The sequence below is a fragment of the Apostichopus japonicus genome, chromosome 6 (assembly GCF_037975245.1).
Source record: "Apostichopus japonicus isolate 1M-3 chromosome 6, ASM3797524v1, whole genome shotgun sequence".
Taxonomy (NCBI): Eukaryota; Metazoa; Echinodermata; class Holothuroidea; order Aspidochirotida; family Stichopodidae; genus Apostichopus; species Apostichopus japonicus.
The window spans coordinates 672,548-692,378 of NC_092566.1; the positions used below are offsets into that span (position 1 = coordinate 672,548).

The 19,831-nt window shown below is 34.5% G+C and overlaps 1 protein-coding gene across 41 annotated transcripts in view; it reads left to right on the forward strand.

The window, feature by feature from the left end:
• Window positions 1-19,831, forward strand: part of LOC139968579 (calcium-activated potassium channel subunit alpha-1-like) — a 156,461-nt gene that overhangs the window by 24,641 nt on the left and 111,989 nt on the right. For 40 of the 41 annotated variants that reach the window (XM_071972690.1, XM_071972680.1, XM_071972678.1 and 37 more), the window contains exon 2: window positions 4,380-4,441. In XM_071972690.1, coding sequence (XP_071828791.1) covers window positions 4,380-4,441 — 62 coding nt within the window. Of the gene's footprint in view, window positions 1-4,379; window positions 4,442-13,220; window positions 13,283-19,831 lie in introns of all 41 variants that reach the window. The other variant, XM_071972679.1, reaches the window with a different exon arrangement.

The following is a 19,831-nucleotide window of genomic DNA, read 5'->3' on the forward strand; positions in this document are numbered from 1 at the left end:
TTTGGTTGATGAGACGAGAATGTGATACAGTAATTGTTAAATGTTGAAACTTATTTCCCTGGAGAAACCTAGGCTGATAGATGTGATGCTATATTTAGTACTTTAGGCCTTCTGTATTCTGAAGTCATCTTTTGAAATCATTTAAAAATCATTAAATGTTTGATTTAACTGTGGTACGGATTTAAAAAATGATGCATATAAGTTGTCTGTTAGATGTACAATTCTAATAAGGCACAAAAATACTCTGTTGTTTTGCGAGAAGTGTTTCAGCGGTACTGTAATTTTAGCCATGTATTCTTGTTGACATTGTGTGTGGTGTCTAATAGGTGTACATTCTTTGTTTTCATTGTATGTTATATGTGTGACTTTTATGTTCACTAAAAACATTAAAAGTGTTATATACCTTCTGTGTTTTGACTGTTCAGACTTAATAAGCTCCAATCATTCTCCTCAGTTGTGTAATAATTGATGTCAAATTGTGACCAATCTTAAATTCTTTAATAATTCAAGTTCTTCTTTAATGTAATTAACTGAAGAAGCATATTATGTTGCCCCAACTCTTGTAAGTTAAAGGGACTTTTAAACAGTTTCAATTTAGCACATGTTTTCTCTGTCTGTTTTTGCTAGCAACTGACTCCTATCTTTTGTACAAGGTTATAATTGAAGCGACCTTTATATTGTGAGTTTTATATATCTCTTCTCATCTCTTGGGCTTTCATCAATATCGGTTTGGAACCTGTGATGCCAATAGCAATCTATGAATTGTGTCATAATATAAGATATTAATTTCATCTCTGAAGACTGCCTGCATGAGATGAAGAGGCAGAAACACATCCATCGTCAATAGTAACGAGTAGAACAGTCATTCAAAACATATTGTACTGAACAATAGAAAACGAGAATAATATGAACAAGGGACATTCGATAAAAAAATGGATATTTGCAAGTTTTTATTTCTTTAATAATTCTGACTCACTTTAAAGATATTGATAAGCCTAGAGGCAAATGTTGTGATTGGACAGAACAGGGTTCATTAAGTTGCCATTTGCAAATAAACTATCGCAGATCTATGCAAACATTGGTAAGAAAAAACATTTGATCCCCTAATATACTGTATAAATTCATTAAACCAGAAGAAATCACTTGTTTCTTGCATAGCTGTGCACTGTTGGAAATTATGTTAAAGTATAAAATGCTATAGAAGCCAATGTTTCTTTATCTCTGTTACATACAGTACAAAAAAGTAATTTCTTTAGGCTGTGTTGAAACTAAATGGTAACAGAATTATGCCCAAAGGTACAGCAGTATGGCATACTGTACATTCATGTAATATTTTTCTTGTTTATAAACATTTGCATTCATTTTTCATTTGTTTTTATAATTTTCAACTTCAAAGTTTGAGACTTACTGTAAAGGGTACTGTACTATCATGGCAACAATGTGTAGACTTTATCTTTTGATGTTTAGTTAACTTTGTTTTATTTTATTTTATTACAAATTTGTTTGTTTGTATATTAGATATAAGGATTCTGGTGTAAGTGGGCTTTTTCCTGTTTGTGGACAAAGATATCAAATACTTGTAAAATCTTTCTTTTTATTTGATTGTTTTATACTATACATTTATATACTATAAATGCCTCATATTGTAATGCATTGCATCAGATTTGAGAGCAACAACGAAATTTTGACTACAGTGTATGCTGTTATTTTTTCTAGTGGTAGTGGGATGTCACATGACAGGGACATTTTGTAAATTAACATCGTTTTGTAAAGTAAGAATATGAGATGTTTGTAGATATCCAGTTAATGAAATAAATGTTACTAATATGCAGATTTATGCAAGGACTGTAAGTGTAGGTTTAGTTTGCTCACCATACTGCCTATCAATCCTCTAAAAAAAAATTAATTTTCAGATGTATTTGAAAGGATAGTTCAGTGCAAAATGTCAAGAAGGAAGAATGTCTTAGTGAAAATTTCTTTCTATTCCTTTTATGAAATTATATTGTTAGAGGTTTGTTAAAGTTTTGTACAAATTTTGTGTAGACTTGAATCAAACAGGTGTGATGTCATGGATGCATAACTGCCAAATAATGTTTAATTTCTTCGTAAGCTAATTTTGGTGTTAGTTTAACACTATTGTGTAATTTGCACATCATTGGTATTATGTGAGCACTATGGTGTAATTTGAACACCAATGGTATTATTTAAGCATCTGTGGTGTTATTTGAGCACCTATGGTGTTATTTGAGCACTTTTGTGTTTGTTAGCACCTGTGGTGTTAATTAAGCACTATCATGTTATTTCTGAGTATCATGTATTGTTTTAGCACCTAAAGTATGGTGTTACTTGGGTGCCTATGATGTTATTTGTGTACAGGTTTATTGCATTTATTTGAGTCCTACTGGTGTTAGTTTCAGAGTACCTTCTGTACTGTATGATATTATTTCAGCATCTGTGTTTCTGTTTTCAGCGTGTACAGTATGGTATAACTTCATTATCTATGGTGTGATTTTATCATCTACTGTATGGTGATTTAATTCACATGTTAGTCATTCTGGCATATAATTCTTATCATATGAGGGTACATATATTTACTTTGCTGGTGGTGGATCTAACTGTAACCATGTTTCACAAATACCTGCATGTTCTAATGGCTGTCTCTTATTTCAACCTTTTTTCCTGTGATGTAATTTTAAGACAATGTTATTGCTCAATGTCTTGTTGAGCACTCACGTATTTCAATTTAAGAAGAGGAATGGTACAGTTAGTTAAACAAATGGCTGACAGTTATTCTGAAACAATATTTGAAAAAGGATTCAAGAAAATGAATATCTCATATTAAATAGAGTACCCTGCCTGTGGGTTCATGGAATGTACAAATATTTGATCAAAAAAATCAGAAATTGGATTATAAAAATAAACACCAACTGGACTGTTATACAGGCCTAGAATCTCACAATGTTAGCCACTTGGCTAAAAAATATTCAAATGCTGACAACATCTACTGGGAAAATCCAGGTTCTTGCTAGCAATTTTCTATATAGTGCTATGAAACACACATTAGTTACTGTACCAGCGTCTGAAAGCAGCTCAATAAAATCTGCTGATAATATGCAGTAATACAGGACTTATGTTAGGTACGGAAATCATGCAGATGCTTTGACTGACAATTGTGAACTGACTTGTCATGTATTTACAAAGGTTCGTAATATCTACTTGCAGAAAAATGCCTTTTTCTTTGTACTGGCAAACTGCCAAATCCACTGTCATTTAGCCAATAAATAGCTCTCAGGTTTTGAGGCCTGCATCCTAATTCACAGAAACACTACTTGAAAGATTGTATTGTATGTGATTGTTGTTGGGACTTTCTTCCATTGACATTGGTAACTGGGTTGTTTTTCATTGTTTTATTCTTAAGTCACATAATGCAGTTTCGTAGCATGACAAACAAGTTTAATTTCCAATAAGTGACTCAAAATGTCCTAAAATTGTGAAAAATTCCAATTTCTTATCCTTTTCACCCCTTTTGCGTAAAATGAACATCGTATTGAAATATTTCTATAACTTTATGGTAATCATAAAAAATGACTTTGTAATTACCTGTAATGTTGATTTCATGTAAAGTGGTCCAGGATGTTTCAAGTTGAATGGAGGATGTCATAATCAAATCAGTTAAATGTGATTAGTCTGGTGAATCATCCATGTTTTAATATTTTAGGGTTTCTTAGAAAGTTTAGTAAAAAATGAAGATGGGTTCTGAGTACAGATATATATCAAACAGACGTAGTGAGTTGCTTTATGTGAGCCTAGCTCCTTTGAAACAATTTGTTGTTCTTTTTTGACATGTAAGGATTAAAGTTATGTAACTCCTACAGTTACAGACAATTTCCAACAAAGCATTATAGATCTGGTGATCTATGATATTTGTTTTCGCAAATTTTGAAGAGACTTTCAAGTTATGTATGATTTATCATAAATGTGTAAACCTCAATTCATTTGAATGGAGCAATGTATATATAGTAGGTAGAAATCATTGAAAATTATATCATGTGAATACAAACTATGAATATAAGTTATTCCCTTTAGAACCTTGTCACATGATTTTGATAAAATGTCTGTACATTTTGAAAGTACACCATTGAAAGTATGAATATAACATGATTACTACGTTATTAATTAATTACAAATTGAATTTATATATTGTATGATATATAATACACATCCTTCACCTCCTCCTTCTCCCTGGAACTGTCATTTCTCCTGAGGGTCGGGATCTTCCTCTGTCTTATCTAGGGTTAATTTCTCTTGCATGATGGTGATAAATGAGTTCTTTCTCTTTCTCTTTTCTTCCTTTCTTTCCCCTTACCTCTTTATTTCAGGTATCTCTTTACTTTATGACTAGCATGGCATCTTTCATTCTCTATCTGTTGGACACCGACGAGTAAGTGAAGTTTCTTTTTTGCATTCCTTGCTAAAATTGCTTCATTGCATGCTTGACAGCGTATCTCATATATGGTTTTACTACTTGTACAGTATTCTGTTCATACTAACACAGTTAAACGTTCGCCTGCCCATTTTAAAGACGCTGGTTATCTCTGTGTTTCAGAGTTTTGCATCTTTTGCTGTTTTCTAATGGAATATATGCCTTTGCCATAAATTGTGTTTTGGAAAACCATGACTTTTCTAATGAAATGTCTTATTCCATCTTAACTTGTTGTCATGAATTCAAACATGTCTATAAACTGTGAGAATGCATGCATATACTATCTGCTCAGTAGTAGTTAAGTGACTCACCTGGCAGAAACCCCATTGTTCTAATAACAATGAGATTAACACTGATTCTCTCCATGGAAATTTCACTTTACCTACGTTTTTCATTGTTAAGTTGTTCTCTTCACATCAGAATATTGTTGATTCTCACAATAGTTTAACAGTTAGTACTTTAAAAATCAATTAAAAAATTCACAGACGGCTTAAAAATACAACATGTAGTATTATTGAAGTAGATTGAACTCAGTCTGTGTAAACATATAGAATTGAATTGAATTCATTTGTAGTTCTTGAATTCAATTCAATTTACATGTAGTTATTGAATAGAACTCAAGTTACATGTAGTTATTGCATAGACCTTATTGAATAGAATTCAAGTTACATGTAGTTATTGAATAGAATTCAAGTTACATGTAGTTATTGAATTGAACTTAAGTTACATGTAGTTATTGAAGATCTGTAATGCAACGACTGCAGTATTTAAAGTATTACAGACAACTAGCCAATTTGCCCATATTCAGTACATTTTTTGTGTGTGATAATCTCATTCAAAATATGTTGAAAGTTTTTGAAAAGCTCTTTTTGTTTCCAAGGTATACACATTTGAACTTTTGTTAAATCTGGGTAAACTCATTAAATATGTGCAACTATGGCGTTGAGTGTTTCGCTCATCAAAATTTCTTATATTGAGCCTTAATAAGTTAACCTCTGAGTACAAGCCCACATATACCATTTGAGTTGTGTGATGTTCCTCTTTTCAAATAAGACAAAAAAGTATTAAAAAAAATTGCTTTAGGCCACAAACCTGTGTTCAGTGTCCTTGAAACAAAGGAATTACATAACAGAAGATTAGGCAGTCACTCCTGTTACATAATCAGTGTGCATAATTAGCTAATGTTTATTCATAAATAAAACTAGCATTGAAAAGACTTGTAGAATGGTCAATCTTTGATGGATTTTGATGGGAATTGCAGCTATTTTCATGATTTCTAATCCCTATTAGTGTGATTAGGACAGTATTGGCCTTTAAAGACATGTACTGTAACAGTGCCATGTTACCATGGTGATGAGAAGTGAGAGAATGATTCCCCTTTGTGCACATGAGGTCCAGATATGAATGCTGGATAGTGGGGTGACTTTCCAAATATATAGAGAGGTAAAAGACCATAGTAGTTATAGAGGGAAGGCAATGGATATACAGTACGTCCAATAAAATACCTTAAAAATGCTGAGATTGTTTAGAATTGCTCTAAATGATTACCATGTGCTCGTAGTCACTCGTAGGGTCCACATGAAATCATTTTGACAAGTCACCATAGTACATGATTCTTGCACATAGCAACCTATCACCTACAGCAGGTATAAAACATTGCACTTCATTCTAGCATCCTTCATGAAAAAATGAAATCATTTTACAGCTCTCTAAAGTGTTGTTTTTGCAAATTCTTTTTTATGCCGTGGTCTTTTCGTATATTGGCTCAATTTCTGCTTGCCGCTTGAATACATCATCAGTAATTACACTGTAAAATATTAGTTGTTTATGTTACCGGTGGTGACAGACTCGTTATTAACTGCAATCATAGAAACCATCTCTCAAAAAATACAACTCTGTTCACCACATCATCTAACCCATCAATTATATACTCAAGTTATCGGAGATACTCTACTGCCATGCTTGACTATGAATAAGTAAATTTCATGATGGTGAGTAACATATTTCACGGCTGATTGAAGATTGTTGTAATTTGGATCTTGTGTAGTTTCACCTGAGGCAATCCTCTAAAATGATGTGATTTTGGAGTTAATTGACAAATTTAATAGTGGCATTATTAGGGTAGAAATTAATATAAATATTTGGACAGTTGAATCTAATTAAGAGATTTAAATTGAGAAGAGGAAGGAAGGGTGATGGCACATGTGGAAAGGGCAGTTGTTGCAAATCAATGTTGGGGGGGGGGGGGTGGGGCAGGGGAGATTTAGTGGATGGGCGATGGAAGATAAAAGAGTGCATGCCAAGGGAAGTGAGAAACTACCAACCTAATCGTTGGGTTATGCTAACGAAAGAAGGCTATTGGGGAAAGGTAAAGGGTTAGGGTTGGTGGGAAGGGAAGGAGGGCAAGAGGGAAGGGCGGGAGGGAAGTTCGGGAGGGGTAGGATCGAGGCTGTGGTAGAAGAGAAGGGAAATATGTGAGGAAATACTAACATGTGCACACACAATTATATTACTCTATGATGTTTTGTACGTAGTTTTAGGAAAGTTAAATGTTATCATGAAATAAAAAGGAATAGAGAACAGTGAACACGATAAAAATACAGCCATCTTGGTAAAGAGCCAGTTGGTAGAAACTTATATGGTGTTAATTTACTAAGCCTCATTGCTTCAAATGCCACCGCCTTTATCCACTCGGCCACAGCACCGACCACAGCACCGGTTGTGCATAGCATATGCATGTATGTCCATTGTTATGAATACTATACTACCCACACAAGCTCTTTAATGTAACATCTCAAATTAAAGTCACTCTAGAAGCATATGATATCAATATCATACACCATGGTGTCAACCATTGCTAACAGACATATATTTCAAAAAGAAATAAGAAGAGACATTCCCTTTAAGCTAACTTACTGAATAGAAGCCAGCAGGCTTTACTTCATTCGCCATATAATGCAATGTTATACCACAATTAAACTGTCACTCCTCTGGCCTTGTCATGAAACAGTTTTACCAATCTGAATGAATGCTTCATTAATTATCCATTTGCACGTAATTATGTATTGTTGATTTATGTGATAAATATATTTAGTACTGAAATAAAGTGCATGTTATTGCTGTTTGGCAAGCTGTAGAGATGATAAATAACTGTGCTATATATATGTACATGTACCGCCGTACAGATTATATAGTAGCTGTTGTATTTAAATGAAATTATAAGCGTGTTAATGTCTTCTATACAGTGTGGTAATAACACACCAGAGTGAGAGTTCTAACAGCTATGTGCTCATATTCACATTTTTACATGTTTTTTTTTGTGTTTTTGTTTGCCATGTGCTAATGTTATGCTGATATGTTAATGTCTGTGAACTATATTTGATTTAAGCAACTCACCTTTATCCATTAAGGAATATGCTCTTATTGTAGTTGTTGTTGGACTATAGTCAAGTTACTTCCATATAGAGTTGTCTGATGATTGCTCAATGTGTGAAACTCTGAGTAACAACTACTAGTGTTCCACTAGTCTCAACAAGTCTATACATATATGGCTGTCTAACTATGGAACTCTTCAGATATGTACCTCTATCTTATTTTGTATGTCTCTACTGGTCATGGACAGTTCCTTCTTTGTCATGGCAGGTTATTTCATCCTCGCTACAATTCAAGAGAATTGACACAATTAGCATTTCTGTCCCATATATTGACAAGAAGGCTGACATACTTGTAAGCCTTACTCAAAACAGTGAAATGATATACCAATGCCCTATTTAATAAGTGAAGACAAGTAAGGCAGAAAAAGTAATGAAATCATATATACCAATGCCCAATACGTAGATGTAGTAAATAGAAAGAAGGCAGGCAGAAATTGCTAAGTAGGTTTCTATTCCAATTAAGTCAATTAAACTTCTTGACAATACTTGTATTTTGGAACATGAAAACAATAACTTGTTGTAGTTAATTAAAAGTGTTAATTAGACAGGTTTCCTTGTCTTAATCATCCAACACTTCCTTTCAATAGTTTCACACCCTGCACTTTGTCTATTTTCTATAGAGTTCTATAGAGTATAGAGTTTCTATAGAGTTTCTATAGAGGCTCATTTGCCCTACAGTGATTATTTAAATATGATTATGATTTGGAATCCCCTAGTCAGTTTTGTGGCTTCATGCAATCCGTCATTTATTTGTGATGGTTTTTTATGCTCATAATTTATTCGTGAATTTGTCGCAGTCTCTTCATGTATCTCACCATTCATGTGTCATATATTTGCATAATACTGATCAGGCTCTTGTCAATTACATTTGCACTTTTTTAAATGTAAACAATTTAGACATACCAACCAATGTTCTTGGCTTAAAGTGAAATTATAATTCATTTTCAAATGATAAATATATTGATGCTGTTCAAAATTGAAGTTCCACATTAACTAAGGTCAAGTTTGAGCTGTTGAAAGTTGTTAACTTACTCTTTACATGTCCTTGATACAAAATTTTGTTTTCCTCTTTGGACAGTGGATTAGCTTGTGGGCATTGAACAGGTAGGGGGATTATGTGCAGACTGGGTTTTGTTCAGATTAGTAATGGTGGGTGTGGGGGGAGGGGGGGAGATGGGAGGGTGTTTTGTTCGATGAGAGATAAGTACATGCACATAGCATTAACAATAGTCCTGGTTATTTCCGATCAATAACTGTTACCGAGCCTCATACAGTCAGATACAGGTATCATTTATCATACTAAATAGAGCTAAGACCCTCACCACCAATCAGCTGAGACCCTCACCACCAATCAGCTGACACCCTCACCACCAATCAGGATAGGATAGCTTGTCTGACAGGAATTTATATTTCTACGGGCTGTACGAACTGTCAAGGGCGAGGTTATTTTAGGAGCATTTCAGAGTATTTGATGGTATTCAGGCCAGTAATGAGATAACAGGGCAGGTTGACTCTACATTCAGTTCAAATCAGAGGTGGTTAACCGTAATATCTATCTAATATCTGTACTAACCTTACTACCTATATGTAACATCTGTACTCACCTTACTACCTATGTAACATCGGTACTTAAGTTTAGCTGGGTGTTGATAGTTTCACTATTCACCAACACCATTAACTTATTCTATTCTATAGAATGCACTGCTTTAGTGGATAACCTTGATATACTGACTGGTATAACTACTTCTGTATGGTGTTAGAGAACAGAAACCCTGGTAGGAAGGGACTACTGTCATTCCAAATTATTACAGTTTTGAAGAAAATGGCTCATTCAGAGGAAAGCAACTTAGTTAGGGGAAAGGGTAAGGGAGGTGGAGGGATAGGGGAGGGGGAGGGATAGGGGAGGAGGAAAAGCAAGGGTATCAATTCCTGTTTATGGTATTGAGAATCGTCTGTGAAGTCATGCTCTGTTTATACTCAGCTATTTTTCTTTTGTCTCATTCATCAGTCTATCAATCATAATGTCTTCACTAATAAACAGTTCCAAAGTGGAAATTTTATTCGATGTGCGACATTTGAACTTTGCGTTGATTGTCCTTGGGGCATAAACTGCTGCCTCTGTGAGCTCCTTCTACTTAAATAGCAGTAATTACCAATGCCATTTAGAGACACGATCAATAGACTGGCAATTAGGGCAGATATCTAGCATTCTATGGCAATAACCAACTATTAGGAAATGGTCTCTGTCATAGGGAATATGCACCATGCAGTAATACATACAGCATAGCATTGAACAGCCTTGCTGCGCCACAGAGACTTTGACATATAAATATACATGAAGTATTTATACATTAATAATGAAGATGACTTGTATAAGAATAGTACATGACTTATGAAGGTAGCTGAAATACCAGCAGATAAACTCAAGTGACCACATGGACTTGAATATTCAATTGATATACGTCAGTACTATTAATGAATAATATGAGAATATGTATTAAATCACAATGAGTAGGACATTGAATGACTGAGGACACTGGTAAGAAAGTTTAACCAGAAAATTGATCCGGGAAGTAATTAGGAAAACAGGATGGAATAAGAACTGATAAAAGCAGACTACAGTGTTCAAACTAGAAAGATAAGACGGCATGAAAGACAGAAACGTTAGGAATACTTAAAACAAAAGAGCTAAATTTGTAACGAGATTTAAAGTTGGCAATGTTACATCAGTCTTGAGACTGTCAGTGAAGGAGTTCCAGATCTTAGAATCCTTGAAACAAATACAATGTTGAGTGGAATTCAAAGGATTTACAGGAATGCTGAGAGAGTTGCTAAATCTATCGCTGTGGTCGTTCACGGAATAACGATAGGATAAAAGGGTTGTTTGTAGGGCCCCATCACAAAATTGGATCAAAGGTTGTAGTTTGGTGACTATTGATGTGATGAATATTGAGGGTGTTTTAGTTTAATGAAAAGAGCATTATAGTGAGAAAGTGAGAGGTTCTCTGTGATGTAACACACTGCCCTCTCTTGAAGAACATAAAGTTTCTGCAGTTGTGAATGATAGTTGTTGGCCCAGGTAGAATAGTATTGTTAGGTAAGGTAAGTAAGGGAGGATCATGGTACTATAAATAGAAAGGAGAATTCCTTTTTTGGCAGGTGAAATCTCAGTCGGTTGAATTGAATGGTTTATAGGTAAACAATAGAAATGAAGTCAATTAGACATTCTAAGTTCATTGCCTCATTTCACAAATCAGCATGGAAAAAACCCTGTTTTCTGGCGATGAGCAAATAACATATTTATATAATGTTTTCTTAATATGATTTGGAATGTAAAGGAACATTCTCCTTATAGATCGAGACTCAACTGTTTTAAGAATCTGCAGATTTACAATGATTCCATACATATCCAAGTGTGTGCTGAATATTCAGAAAGTGTACTTTCTGGTGTGCCAGAGTTATGTAAAATTTGTGTTATGGATGTCACATCAGGAATGATTGAACATATGGAATAACTGGTGCAAAGCCTCCTGTGTATATTGATGGAAGGTTTTCTGTCAATTGGGAAAATAAAATAGTCAGGAGGGGGTAAGAGGGGGGGGGGTGTAAGAGGGGGAGTAAGAGGGGAGAGAGCATTAGATCTTGTCATGGATTTACGAGAGGGTTTAAAGGAAAAATAATAAAGAAACATTACTACGTATGTGGAATCTTTGGATTCTGGTTACAATTTTAACAGCACTCATTCTAATTCATTCTTGGAGTGTTGAGTCATATATTTTAGCAGAATAAAGACATTGCACTTTCCCGAACATGCTTGTTGGTAACAATGCTTGGGCATCAATGGTTTTTGCTTAACTTCATTATCTCATAAACTGTTCTCCAGGAAATTATCTCTAGCAGTTTCCCTTCATCCTTATACACACGGTTCAAATGTCAGTATATTATATAATGGTTAGTGGTACATTGTTCTTCATCTCAAGTGTACAGTGTACATTATTGTTACATTTTTACTAATGAGCTGAGTGTGGAGTTGTTGTTGTACTTAATTAATTGCCTGCATTTACATTTATGTATCATTTCATTCTTAATAGTAATAATAATATTGAGGATTTATAAAGCACAGACATATCCAATGATAACAGTGCTCAAGGTGAATCAAAATATTACATTTTTAGTGAATACATTATGATCATATTTGAATTGTTTCCTGATTCTGAATTAAGTAACAGTTAAAATGAAAGAACCCAACCAACAGAGACAGTATTGCTGTCAGTGCTCAGAATCATTATTTCAAGGTCACTGGGTGGAAACCTCCAGTGCTACTGCAGTAAACATTTTCTTTTTTGGGCTATTTCAAACCCACTGTACATTTAAGGTCCATTTTATATTCATTCAGGGAGTAATATAGTTTTCAAATTTTGTTTAGCTATTAAGGCCCTGCAAATTTGTCTCTTGTAAAATAATTTGGTTTGTGTATGCACAAACTGTTATACATCTTTGCACTTATAGCACATTGTCTATTTGATGTGATAGAACTGGATACATTATTCCCAGTTTTTGTTCTCTTCATTTTATCACCAACATTAAGATTCAATCTTTCATAAAACTTGTGGTTAAATATACAGTAATTATGATATTTCCTCTAACATTCCTTTTTTTTTCTTATTCTTATTTTGTATTTTTGTAAATTTTTATGAAGTTTATTGTTATCAATAAATGCAACTATTTGGAATATAAGACATGCCCAGTTTCCCAATCTCACTACTATACCTTCCATGTTACCTGTAAGTTTACATTGTGTAGTAATATGTATCACAGTGTATGTTTGTTTAATGCTGCTATCATATTTTACACATGTGCCTATATTCATGCTATTAATGTTGTTGTCATATCACATGCATATTCATGTTGCTAATAATGTTGTTTTCTAAGTTGGGAGAACTTTCTATACTTTACTCTCGTGTCCCACTGCACTGTCCTGACGTTTTGAATATTCTGCTTTAATCATAAAGGTTAGGAACTGTTCATACTGTCAGTATGAGTGCTTTGAAGCATGATTTGTGACGACAGTATAGAGTGGTAGTTCAAGCAATGTTAGAAAATTCTCCCAACTGTTCTGCTTGTTGTCATATTACATGTACATATTCATGATGTTATTAATGTTTCTATCATAGACATGCATATTCATATTAATATTGCCATGATAATTGCATTCATTATGCTAATTAATGTTTTATGTGCTAATTAACATATCTTTCTTTCTTTTTGTTTTTGTTTGCTTGATTGTCCTGCTGCGTCATCAGGTATTCTTGGTATTTATCATCAGCTTTGCATCTTTTGTGGTTTATTTGCTCCAAATTCAAGAGTAAGTCGATTAATAATTCCCAACCAAAAACTCTCTCTGCTTGTAAAAATGTCGTCTGTACAATAAGATGGAAAAAAGCCATCCCTTCAAATATTTTATTTGAAAGGTTGGTTACTGTCTCTTTACATACTACTATCTCTACACACTACTCTCTCTTAACATACTAGCCTCATCATTCTTTTCTAATTTTGAGGTTTCTTTAATTTGCTGTGAATGGAGTTAAGTATGTAATTCTCTATATTTGATTTTACTCAGTTTTATTCTAATTTGTGTAGACATTGTTACAAGATGTGGTGTGCTATGTCTACAGCCTCCTGTAGTTTACTCAACATTGGTGGCGGTGTTTGAAATGGTAGGAAGGAATGATCTTTATTCCAGCAAAAACAATCAGAAAGTAAAAAAAAAAGACATTAATAATAATTTACATATTTTCAGATATTGCATCTTCCATGGTAAACATAACATATGAAGTGTTACCTCCATTGGTGCTGATACAGTTAGTGAAAAAAAAAAAAAAACGGGCAAAAGGAAATAATTGTGTCATTTGTGATTCACACAAATATCAAGGATCCTTTTTCCTCACAGAGCCTACCAGATGGTTCTTTTCAACAAGATAATTAGTGGGAGATTAAGGAGGGGGCTTAAGGAATGGGGGGGTGTGAGGTAACTGAGCCCTATGGATTCCGATGATCCTGTCCTCTCTCTCCGTCCAAATTCAGATTAACATCACTACTGAAAATTCTCCTTTCCTATTAGGAACTTTACAGTTTTCTATTTAAAGGTGACGGTTTTCCCTTCTCATTAACTGGATAAAGGATTTCTGCATGTACTTGGAGCAAGTTTCTTTTGTGGAGGTTTCTATAATAACTATACTCATATACTTACCTATTAAAGTAAATAAATTGGGAGGAGCTAAGAGGGCTTGTTGGGTAATTGAATTGAGAGCTAAGATTGAGGGTTTACTGGGTACTTTTATCTTACTAATAATCTGGTTGTGGTGTCTCTAATCTTTGATCTAATACTTCTCTAATTGATCTTGTTATTTCTTTCCTCTTCTCTGTCATTAATTATTTCGTGAGATGAGGTATCTGGCCACATCTCCTTTAACATGTTTCAGATTCTTCTATTGTGAATTAAAAATTTAAGGAAAAAGAGGGAACCAGCTACATTGTCATCAGTATATAGTTGTTCCAAATATGATGCTAAAGTATAAAAACCAAAATGTTCACTCCAGTTCAAGTTTACTGTCACTCACACAGAATGTTGTTCACTGATCTGATCTGATCTGATCTGATTCTAAATGGGGTTTGTCTGCTTAGGAAGAACTTGGAGGGAAATTTGGCATAACAGGAAAGAACTTTGAAATTCTTGGAAATGTTATGAAGCTACTGTGAGATTTGGTTCAGTACTCATCAACTTGTACAATTTACTAGTTTACAATATTGGTGCATTATTGAACAAATTACATAAAGATTTAATAGAAAAAGGATAAAGTTATTATTTATTTTTATTTGCCCTTCTAAAATATTTCAGAATTAAGGCAGAAGTGCTTTCTTAATTGGGCAAGATATATCTACAAAAACTACGAACAGAGTAGTACAGCTCTGTTAATTGTATAGAATATTGTATGTTACACAGTTGAAGCAACCTTAAATATAAAGAACGTTTCACAATAATAAAGCATACAACACATACTGTACAACAGGTACAACACGTACAACAAAAGTAGTTATATGTGTTCAGTGTAAGAGCTGTGTGACAATGAACATACACAATCCTTTGTATGGTGTATTTTAATTATTGGCCAAATAATTTTGTTGCATATCATTGCAGAGTAAGTTGAACTATATAATGTTCATTCTGTGTGTAATCTCTATTAACCAATACAACATCAAGTCATGCTGCAGCCTGTGTGCAATTATAGCATCTTGAGGATGTAATGATACCGGCTCACAGGATGAACAAAACAGATATATGACCGTATTATAAAACCGGCTCACAGGATGAACAAAACAGAAATATGGCCGTATAATGAAACCGGCTCACAGGATGAACAAAACAGAAATAAGGACGTATAATGAAACCAGCTCACAGGATGAACAAAACAGAAATATGGCCCTTTTTGAAACCGGCCCACAGGATGAACAAAACAGAAATGTGGCCATGTAAATGAAACCGGCTCACAGGATGAGCAAAACAGAAATATGGCCTTGTTTTGAAAACGGCTCACAGGATGAACAAAGCAGAAATATTGCCGTATAATAAAACCGGCTCACAGAATGAACAAAACAGAAATATAGCCGAATAATAAAACCGGCTCACAGGATGAACAAAACAGAAATATGGCCATGAAATGAAACTGGCCCACAGAATGAACAAAGAAATATGGCGGTATAATAAAACCGGCTCACAGATGGAACAAAACAGAAATATAGCCGTATAATTAAACCGGCTCATAGGATGAACAAAACAGAAATATGGCCTTTTAATGAAACAAGTCATGCTGCAGCCTGTGTGCAATTATAGCATCTTGAAGATGTAATGATACCGGCTCACAGGATGAACAATACAGAAATATGGCCGTATAATGAAACCGGAATATAGCCGTATAATGAATGCATTGAACAGCAGCAGCAACATTATATACAAAACAAATCACTGCATTTGCCATCAGTGTGAACTATCTACCTTTTCAAGTTTATGCAGGTAATAGAAATGGTCTGTCTGGATGGCTAGTTGCTTTTATAAATTTCATATCAGATATAAATCAAGATATTCTGTCACAGAAAGTCATTTGAAACGATACCCATGGATGACAGTTTTACATCCTTCTCTTTTCAATGAGTGTTTAAAGATTTCCAGGCAGGCATGAAATGGTCATGCCCATTCCTGCCCCTGGGACTGTCTCCTGCCTCTGGGACATTCTCCTGCCCCTGGGACCATCACTTAACGTCTCCACATCCTGACAGAGGGTGTTCCTCATCAGCAATTGGATTACTTTCTTACATACTTAAGTGAGATGATGGAGCTATAAACGAGCTCCATGGTGAGATGAAGGTACCCATTCATCACTGATGCAGCCTGGTGAACAAAGTTTAATAGCTTCACTAATAAAACAGTCTAGTCTGGTGTGAAGTAAGGTCAACTACAGGAAGATTATGCTTATTAACATGAATGGCTTCCTTCTACAGCAAGTTTTGTAAACTGATCTCCTTTAAAAGAAATGCCATCACCATGGCTACCATGGATTATTTGTAATACTTAAATAATCAGTTCTAGAAGAAGAGGAGGGATACATAGCCATTCACCATCGTCTTAACAGCCAATCGGTATCCTTCAAAAATAGATTCAAAATCCACCAATGAAAAACAGATTACACTCATTCCTTGTTAATACGTTCAAATGTCAAGAATTTTATTGGACACTTATGAGTTAGGGGTAAATGTAGACTAGAGACAGAGTCCCCTATTCTGCATTCTATTTCCAACACACACAGACTTGATTAAAAGTACACAGTAACTTCATGACTGGCCAGACTTCTTTCAAGTTTGAGAGGTTCCCTACAATCATATTAGGACTGTATGAGTAATGTTTCTTACACGCGTTAACTTGCAATACATTCAAAACCATTAACCCATCTTTATCAACACATCGTTAGTACATCCTTGAAATGTTTGTGGGCTTGGTAGGGACAAAAATGTGATATGTGAAAATTGGAGGGGCCGGGTCACAGTTAAATAACTTAGATATGCTGTCAAAAACTAAGTCTGAAAGTGCTAGTATCTTGGTCAAAATAAACAATGTTTTCCTGACCTTGTTGCCAACCATGGTGGTATTCCGTATGTCTAGGGGTATGTGAACATATCTTCATTGTCCCGGGGATATGTGAACACATCTTCATTGTCCCAGTGGGGTGTTTGTGAACATATCTTCATTGTCCCAGTGGGGGGTATGTGAACATATCTTCATTGTCCCGGGGGATATGTGAACATTTCTTCATTATACCAGTGGGGTATGTGAACACATCTTCATTGTCCCAGGGGATATGTGAACACATGTTCATTGTCCCGGGGGATATTTGAACACATCTTCATTGTCCCAGGGGTGTTTGTGAACATATCTTCATTTTCCCAGTGGGGTACAGTATGTGAACATATCTTCATTGTCCCAGGGGATATGTGAACGTATCTGCTTTTTCCCAGTGGGGTATGTGAACATATCTTCATTGTCCCAGTGGGATTTGTGAACATATCTTCATTGTCCCAGTGGGATATGTGAACATATTTTCATTGTCCCAGGGGTGTATGTGAACATATCTTCATTGTCCCAGTGGGATTTGTGAACATATCTTCATTGTCCCAGTGGGATATGTGAACATATTTTCATTTTCCCTGCAGGGGTCTATGGACCGATCAAAAGTTTAAGTAGGACATCACCAGATGACAAAATCAACATACAGGTTTTAATTGAACTCATTTTATGAATGATCTTAGATTTATGAATTGCAGATACAGGAATGTTGTTTATTATAACATGTAAACATACAGTATGTCATCATGCCCACACTTTACCCAGAACAAGAATAGCCTGTAAAAGTAAATTGTCAAAACCCCTTGCAGCATTCAATATTAGACTAACAAAGAACTTTGACACCATGAATACTATCATCACTAAATATGCTCTTGTGTCTGATGAAGATTGCAAATCTAATATTTTATTTAGGTCACATGTTCCACCAGTATATTAACAGATAAAAGTGTTCTGGCCTCTGGTTGCCCTTAATAATTCAAATAAGGTGACATGTTTTCTCTTATTGGTATTGTTTTGAGTGTTATTTGCGATATGGTTTTGAGGCTTAGGTGATTTTTCCACGTCAGTTAGGATCGTTACTGTCACACCTTCTGGGTAGGAAGCTTTGGGAGAGAGAACCTGCTATGTCACTTCCGATGTTTATTAGTCTGGCGAAAGTTATAGAGATTGAATGTTTGGGTTTGAAATTAATTAATGATAGTTGTCGTGGATACAGCTAACACATTGATATATACAACAGTGTGTCTCATCAAAGGCATGTGATCCTATTGTAACTTGCATAGGTTTCTTCTTTTAGGCACTTATGGCATTTTTAATACTTTAACTGAAATTGTATAATTTGAAACTGAAAATGACACAGCTTAAACTGAAAAATAACGTTGGCAACTTATGGCATTTTACTTTAAATGAAAATTGTATGATTTGAGACTTAAAAATGATACAACTTAAAAATGAAAACAAAAAACAGTTGGCAACTGCATAAGTTGAGACCGAAATGTAGGCTCCTTGAATTGTCAAAGAAAAAAACATTACTTAGACATTTGATAAATTAGGATAATTAGTAGTTAAATGATACTTTGAAGTATTCGATCTGTTGTTGATTGTGAGGTTAATTAATTGAGGCCGTAATTAGTTAAGTATTTTTATTTATACCAAAATGACAGAAAGCTACCATCCTATTTAGGAGGGAGTAGGTATGTCACAAAATGGGAACAAGATGAGTCAAAACTAGGAAAAAGTGTGATCTTTAAATTTGATGTTTAACTCTCTATTCTCTTCCCAAACCCATATGACTCCTAAGTATGGGCTAGTATCACTTGATCATCCTTTGAATGTTCATAATTGCACCCTGGCTTCAATTAAACAATTAGTCTTGATTAGAAAGATTAAATGAAGAGAATAAGTTCAGAAGATTTATTGTAGACGCAGACTCCATGCTGTATTTTTGGATGACTTTGTGGAATCTTTTACAGGTCAAAGGTTACAGACAACAATACTTGAGCCCCCTCACTTTGCTTGCTCAGCTATTTTGTGAACTCTGCTGGGTGTACAGTTACTTATGCATGATATACGTACTTTGATATACGCTATAACACTAACACCGAATTGGTACATATCCTAACAGTATTATGTACTGAGATATACGTAGTAATCTTTGTAGGTTTATCTCACCATTCCAACCCTTCAATTTATGCAGCTGTGACCTTCCAAAAATACAATTTTCAAAACAAACTTGGATTAAGATTCACCATATTAATGCATCAGATAATCAAATTGCAATTTCTCCAGTAGATGTGTTGATGAGATTTAATTTCCTTTGCTGACTAATAACTTGTGCACAACATGTTTGTCATTATTGAATAATGATTGTTGTTCATCTAAAAAAGAGGAAAAGTTTAAAGCTTAATTTTCTGCTGAAACCTATTTGGAAGATGAACTATTTTCTTTCATCAATTACTGACAGTTTCCTGCCTCAAACTGTTATTCTTTTTTGTCGATTTGTACGTCTTGTTGATCTATTGGACTAGAGATTCAGAAAGACTCACAGTATAGTAATAATAATAATATTAAATCATCAAACTTTGCCAGAATATATTATCGTGTATTCCTAGATTAACTTTAAATTGTTATACTAAAGTAATTTAGATAAAATGATAATCTTCTTTCTTATTTGACGAAGCTTCTGAATGTGTAAGAGGGTTAGTAGACAAGACATCCCTTGTCTACTAATCCTCTTAC